Genomic DNA, 7,352 nt, shown 5'->3' on the forward strand with positions numbered 1-7,352 from the left:
AGAAATAGTTCCAGCGAGTAGGCGGGCAGCTGAGAGGCAGAAGTTGGGGGTCTTGAACATCATCCCGGATTTTGATGAAAGCCTCGAGTTCCTGAGGACTCTTTCGAATGTGAGTATCCAAAGCTCGTATGCGAGTGACGATGGTTGATTTTTTCTTGCGGGAAGTCAGGTTGACCGTGGGCGAGTCTTCTAAATTGGAAACTTCTGCCTCGATGTTCTTGCTGTTAGACAGGTGCAATAGGTCTACGTCCGTGTCTTGGGTTTGAGTTGGACCGTGTACCTCAAGGGAGGCCTGAGAAAGTGATTCAGGGTGTTGAGCCAAGTGATCAGGTACAGTGACGTTGTAGTCTCCCGTGCAAGGTAATTCGTCGGGTTCAAAAGTATGGCGCGGTTCGGCCATGCCAGAGGCTTCATACGCGGCAATATCTTCGTCCGTGAGCTGGCCCATGCCGTCCAAAAAGTCTTTCGCAACCAGATTTATCACGTGGCACATGCAGCCATGGAACCTCGACTCGAAGGGCCAGTGGATCCCAATGGAGGAATAACGGTCGCCTAGGAGCTTAGCCATCGCACGATTCGAGGACGCATTGTCGCCAGTAATAGAGTAGTGATTACGGAGGGCGCCAACATGTTCCAGCGCCTTCCAATAAACCTTGGCCAGGTTCTCCCCGGTGTGCTTTCCCTCGAGTTTCTGCAGGTAGAGCGTTTGTTAGGCAGAATTCCCAAAAGACTTAACCTTACTAATCCACAAGGTGACTTACTTTGAACGCGAGGAGTCTTCGACAAAACTTTCCTTCGGGGTTGAAGAAAAATCCATTTATAGCCATGTACGTATGCGAGAAGTTGGCGCTGGTCCAACAGTCCGTGGCCGTCGAGATCGAACCGGTTACGGAAGCCACCTCGTCCAGGAGTTTCTGTTCAAGGTCCAAATAAAGGGCCTCTGAGTCCGTTTTGAGAGCCATCCGAGCCGGCCAATAAAAAGAGGGAGCAATCGCTCGGAGGGCTTTCTGCATCAAGACGCCCTCGAAAATAGAAAACGGCAAGTTCTTGCTGATGACGGCCCCAATGAGGAGGGTTCGCAATTCTTTCTTGCGATCAGCGGCGACGATCGGATTGCTTTCCGGCTCAATGCTACCAGGAGCATGGTTGTACCATGCAAGTGGCAAGCCGGGGCACTTGCGTTGATGTTTGTGCAAATTCAAGTTTGGACGACCGCTTATCGAAAGGATAACCCTGTATGTGAACAAAGATACCATCAGCGTTCATTTTCTCCAAAGGAATCGTTGGGCAGTCTGAAATAGTTCACTTACGGGCAGTGAAGACACGGGTAGGACCTCGCATCATCAGACTTGGTCTCGTCTGAGGAGGGGAAGGGGTCCTAATGCAAAAATTGCCTTTTTACGTCAGTCTGTGGATAATGCACAGACTTCTTATAATGTGAAATTGACTCACATCGAAATATAGGTAAACGTCAGATCGATGTCGGTGGGATCTCAACATGGAGACCTCTCCGTCTACCTCTGAGGTATCTTGCACTATAAAAGACTTAGCACAAGATGGGGGAGTATTCTCGATGCGATTCGAAGAGGTGGAAAGCCAAGGAGCCAAACCAACACGAGAGGCCGAAGTCACGCGAGACCCTGAGATGACACGTGTCGCCGAAGATCCTGGGGTAACACGTCGAGCATAGGGAGAAACTTTTGGAGGGGGAGGCGATTTGGCCAAATTGCGAGGCATGGTGGCTAGATAATCAACAGGTCTAAATAAAAGAGAGGAGATATGGGAATGAAACAAGAAGAGTAAGACAGGGTGTGAGGATGCGAGACTTGAGCCAGAAAGCACACACGAGGAAGAACGTCAGGAGGAGTTCGTGGGAAGGGAAGGGACTGTGAATATGTGAGTTATGTAGAGATATGACTCACCTTTGGTCATACGACCAATCCAAATCGCCAAGCGCCTCGAAATGGCCATTTACCCATGCCAACGCCGGCCACACAACTTGAATCTTGCCACCAGGCTCTATATTGATCGTTCGTTTGACTGCCATAAATTGATTGATTGAAATAGATCCTAAATTGAGCTAATCACAAAACAATGGCGGTTCGATGTAGTCTAGAAGGACAAGCCACTCATCCAGAGTGAGTACGATTGAGCAAACGAAACGATGGATTCAGATGAAGGCGTGAGGTGAGTATTGTGAAAAGGGAATCTGTAAGTTGTGGGTCTGGATGTGGACCAGAAAGATGATCGGTTTGATATTCAATTTATATCAAATATTGTGGCGGTATTATGGTGAGAGGCGGTTTCCGTGAACGGCGATAATTCGAAATCGATATCGATATCGATTATCCAATCTTGATAGAGATAGATAAACTAAATAACGGTGACGAATTCGAAGATTGTGTGGATGGTGGAGGCCTTGTTTGGATGAGTATATGGTGAGTGTATACTCATCCAAACGAGGTGGAAGGGTTGGCGAGAGTTAGTGAGTCTTGGGCGCGGATCGCGGGCGTGGATGAGTACAGCTGATCCAACAAAGAATGATTTTTTTTTCTGAAAAGTCGTCGCAGGTGCAAAACTAATAGTTTTTATTTCTGACCGGATTTTTCCTTTTTTTTTTCTTTGTGTGGTTTTTCGCTCTGCTGCCCTGCAAGCCCTACTGCAAGCCCTACGCGGCACACCATCTTCACAATCTCATTGTACTGAAGAGATTCCGTCAACTTCGAGCAAGCTTCTGATTTCTCTCTCCCCCAATCCCCCTCGTTTTTCTCCCCTTTCCGCCATTTCAATCATCACACTCATCATCACAATCTCACTCCAATGCCCCTTTACAGCCCTGATCTTAAAGTGGTCATTGTCCGCATGGTCTTGCGCGGAATGCAACACGACGAAATTTGCCGCACGTTGGGCATCACGGTATCTATCGCTTCCGTTCGAAGATGGTACGAACTCTACCGGACAACACACTCAGTTGTCACTGACCCCAATCTCTGGATGGAGCAAGGTGCTCCTACTCGACTCGACAATGCTCAGCGTCAATTCATCCTTGAATCTCTTGAACACGATCCTACTCTCTACTTAGACGAGTTGAAGGCAAGACTTCTCGAAACATTCCAATTTGATGTCTGCAATCAAACCCTTTGCACCGAGCTCAACTCCAGACTTCGCCTTACCCGCAAAAAGGCACGCACTGTACATCCAAATCAGAGCCCCATTGCTCGTGGAGAGTACATTGATAACATCTTTGGGATAGATCCCCAATGTCTAGTATTTGCAGGTAAGTTAAAGAGCTGCCATCAATCTTTCCATGGTTCAACGAGCTAATCAAATCTTTTGTGCTGCAGATGAAAGTAGTCTTTCAAAGCGCCGTCTGTATCGAGAATTTGCCAGGGCCCCCGTTGGCGAGCGTACCCGCCGTCTCCCTCGTGCCACTCAAGCTCGTCGCTGGACAATCTTACCAGCTATCTCAATGTCAGGACTGGTTGCACTCCAAGTGATTGAGGGTGGTTTCAATCGGGTCCGATTTGAAGATTATTTGGAATTCCACTTGGTACGCTTGTGGCTTAGTTTTTTTGCCTTTCCGCAACTAGTAAACTGATTTCCTATTTCATCTTGTCAAGTTACCTTTCATGAACGCATGGCCAGCACGTGATTCGGTCCTTGTGATGGACAACGCACCAATCCATCACGGTGGTCGGATTGCTGAACTCTGTGCCGCACGTGGCGTCCGACTTATCTATCTTCCGGCTTACAGTCCTGACTTCAACCCCATCGAGAAGGGGTTCTCACCTTTGAAAGCACGATTGCGACGGTTAGGGGTCTTACATCAGGATTTGACTAGGGACGAGGAGCAGGCTTGCATATGGGAGGCCTGCATCAATAATTTTACTGAACAACTCACTTGCTCTCTTTTCCGTGGGTGTGGTTATATTTAGAATTTTTCTTAACTTGGTTTTCATTTGTCTAAGTCTTTCTATTCCAATGTGAGCTGAGTGTTTATCAAGTAGAACTGGTTTTGAAATACAAACAAACAAGATTCAGCAATTATCTTACAATTTATTTGTGTCAATTCATCCAATTTCTTCCTCACTGAACACTTGCCTAAAATGAGACAACTTGAGCCACTTTACAGAATGATAAAGATCCTTCATCAAAGAAGAACAACTTAGAGGTTTCAATTTTGTTTTCGGTGTTCGTTTTAAGAAATATGACATCCATTTGATTTGAATCCCTAGTTGTGATTCTATTAATTCAAATAATCTAATCGGTATTTTTGATTGTTCTCAAAGAACGATAGTCGTGTCAAAGATTTAAAGACATCGATAATGATGAACAACTATGCAAGAGAAGACACAGTTTGAAAAGATTCAAAGATATCGATAATAATGAACAACTATGTAAGAGAACGCACAGTTTGACAACATTCAAATATATCGATAATAGTGAACGACTATCGACTATCGTTCTTTGATTGTTCTCAAAGAACGATAGTCGTGTCAAAGATTCAAAGATTTTGATAATAAAGAACAACGATTGACTATCGTTCTTGGAGAACAATCAAAGAACGATAGTTGTTTTAGGTTTTCAGGATATTGTTTCTCACTTGATCTAATCAATTTGCTCACGGATCTCTCAAGACTGGGCTCAATGGCTTTGATGGGGAAGAATACCAACATTTTTCTGATTTCAAAGGTAGGATATTACGATATCTTTTTAGGGGACTACGAAAAGAGCCAATTTAAACAAGTTTTGTATATTTTTGAGATAATTGAACTCTATCCAGCACAAAGGGTTTGATAGCATCAAGTAATTAGGATTGTTTTTTTACTGACTTTTGAAAGCGCGCTGAAAACATCAGTGGGAGATGGTCAGTCCGATATTTTTCACCAACGAAATGATTTTAAGCCATAAGGGAAACAACTTACCCAATATGCTTGCTTGACGCGCACTTGCTGCTGCAAGTAGCATTCCAGCAGCAATTTTGTCAATTCCCAAAGCCATCACAGACGATTCGGTCACTGAGATTGAGGGTAATAGATCAGTCCAGGTTTTGATTCCTGCGTTAAAAAGTACATTCCTGATTTCATCAACAGGTTGTTTGATACCGGCGGAAGCCAAAAACTTGTCAAAGGGTGTTGGCCTGCCCGTAATGATCTCGATATCCTCTGAGCTCCAGATATCATCGGAAGTGTGGACATCAGACACTTTGGTTTCATCCTCGATATCTGAGGATGCAGCTAGGTCAATGAAATTCTTTTTGGAAAATGACGGGTCAATATGTGATTGATGATGCTCGCGGCCTGATGTGTAAATAGCATTTGTGATTAGCATAGTAAGGAGTTTGCTCGATGATAAATCAAAGGAACTCACCTGGGGCCAACTTTATTTGTGATTTTGAGTCGGGAGTTTTGGTCAAAGCTGGTAATCGCATATCCAAGTTGGTCTTTTTCCCACGAGTTGAAGGGGATTCTTCAGTGGCTTCACGTTGACGCTGAAATTCAGCCGAATGAATCTGATATCTTTTAGCTGAACTTGTGTTCTTATCAAATCTGGTGCGTTTCATTGATCGGCGGTAATCAGGACAGTCGGGTGGCATGTCAAGTGTTGCTCGGCCTTCAGCCTATGAGGAACAGTAAGAAATGTTAAAAGTCGAATCAGACTCAAGAATAAAGTAAAATACTTACAATTTCTTTGGCCCATACAGAGCACGCTTCAAAAGAGAATCGATATTTGAAGTTCGGGTCCCAGGGGGATGTCAAAACTGCTCCATCTCCGCCAGCAGTGCCGGTCTGCCCATAACGTTCAACTAATTTGTTTGAGGCCGTATAACGGGCCAACATCTTCTTTTGTTCCTAATGATGGAAACCAAAGAGATCAGAGGGGTGAGCTAAAACATATGAAACCAAGTACCCTCACCAAGTTCTCCTTGATCAATTCTTGATTGTGAGATGTTTTGTTTCCCGCCGTGTCCTTTGCAATAAGCCCATCGGCCGCCTCATCCTGGATCAGTTGTGAGGAAATTTAGTATGAATATAGTTTTGATAGGTGAGTGAAAATATCGGCTCACATTATCAACTTGTTTCTTTTTTTGGGCTTCGTTTGGGCTACAGATATCTAATTCGCCAGTGCGTGATTTCGAGCGATCGAGGCAAAGCACAAACTCCTGCCAATCCTCAAACGAATCGAGGGGTAGTTTTTTCTTGCCAATGGTTGCCTTCCATATCAAGCCTTGGGCGAGGTGACCGTTCAGTACCACTTCTTTCATTCCAGTCTTGATTTCATTGACTGCGTCACCACACAGAGCCTTGAAGTCATTTAAGCTCTTGCCAAATAAGCAGGTCTTGATGGAACGTCCCGATCCATTGTGAAAGTGTCGGGAATCGACTGTCTTGATCGTCTTTTTCGGAGCCTTCTTTGTCCCCCCTATACGGACACATGGCTGCTCTTTGGTTTCCTCAAAACTGATCTTGAAAGCGATCCGTACAGTCACTTCATGCGCTAGGTCAAATCGAGCACGGCCTGCAGTTCCCGGACGTTCCAGCAAGTTATTGCCAGCCTGACGAGCTGGCGCATCATGTCCATTTCGTAAGACAGGGGGGTCTTCAAAGACTGAGAGATGGGGAAATCAGTACAACTAATGAGCCAGAGCAAAGATAAAACACTCACTACCATTCATCCACCCTTGCATATTATTGACTTCTGTAGACATGACTTGTATAGAGAAAGATATGAGGATTTTGATTTGATAGGATGAGAATTTTAGTGAAAAGAAAGATTGTGATACTGGTTGTAGAACTATTGGAAATTGAAATCCTAGAGGAAGAAAGAATTGAGGGTAGCTGGCCGGAGGGAATCTCAAGGGTAGCCTTGTAGGAACCCTTTCTGAACATCGGTCAGAGCTGGTATATAGGATCTGGTGGCGCTTGAATTGTTTGGGTCCCTACATTGCAAGGTGGCTTTGATGAAAGCAAGATGGAGATCTGGGATCTTTTGATTTGTCGAAAGATCCATGCAAATCAAAAGATCCATGATCATATTGAAAAGTCTTTTGACTTGGTTTTTGCCCCTTTGCCCAGGTATTAGCTGCTGCGGCGGCGATTTTTCTTCAAAAAAAATTGCAACCTTTCTTGGATCGGCTGTATGTGTAATCTATTTACACATACAAGTGAGTACTCCGAGGTGGAGTACTACTCATACAGCTCGCTGCGGGAGTACAGGTACTCCGGTCCGGGGCGGATCTTGGTGGCATGTGAGTATGAGTTGAGTATACTCAGACTCACTGCTGCAGCCCTGCGGTAGACTCTTGATCGGGATTCCCATGCTGCAAGATTTAATACGCAAAAGTTCCCATC

The 7,352-nt window shown here is 44.9% G+C and overlaps 1 protein-coding gene across 1 annotated transcript; it reads right to left on the reverse strand.

Annotated features, from left to right (window-relative positions):
- Positions 1-4,302: 4,302 nt before the first annotated feature.
- MELLADRAFT_102773 (uncharacterized protein) lies at positions 4,303-6,709 on the reverse strand (the record flags this gene model as incomplete). Its single annotated transcript, XM_007405724.1, has 8 exons — positions 4,303-4,336; positions 4,626-4,721; positions 4,833-4,845; positions 4,926-5,300; positions 5,371-5,620; positions 5,917-6,000; positions 6,434-6,609; positions 6,667-6,709. The coding sequence occupies 8 exons, from the start codon at positions 6,707-6,709 to the stop codon at positions 4,303-4,305; spliced, it is 1,071 nt and encodes a 356-aa protein (XP_007405786.1).
- Between the last annotated feature and the right edge of the window lie 643 nt (positions 6,710-7,352).

This window comes from Melampsora larici-populina (assembly GCF_000204055.1).
Source record: "Melampsora larici-populina 98AG31 unplaced genomic scaffold MELLAscaffold_4, whole genome shotgun sequence".
Lineage (NCBI taxonomy): Eukaryota > Fungi > Basidiomycota > Pucciniomycetes > Pucciniales > Melampsoraceae > Melampsora > Melampsora laricis-populina.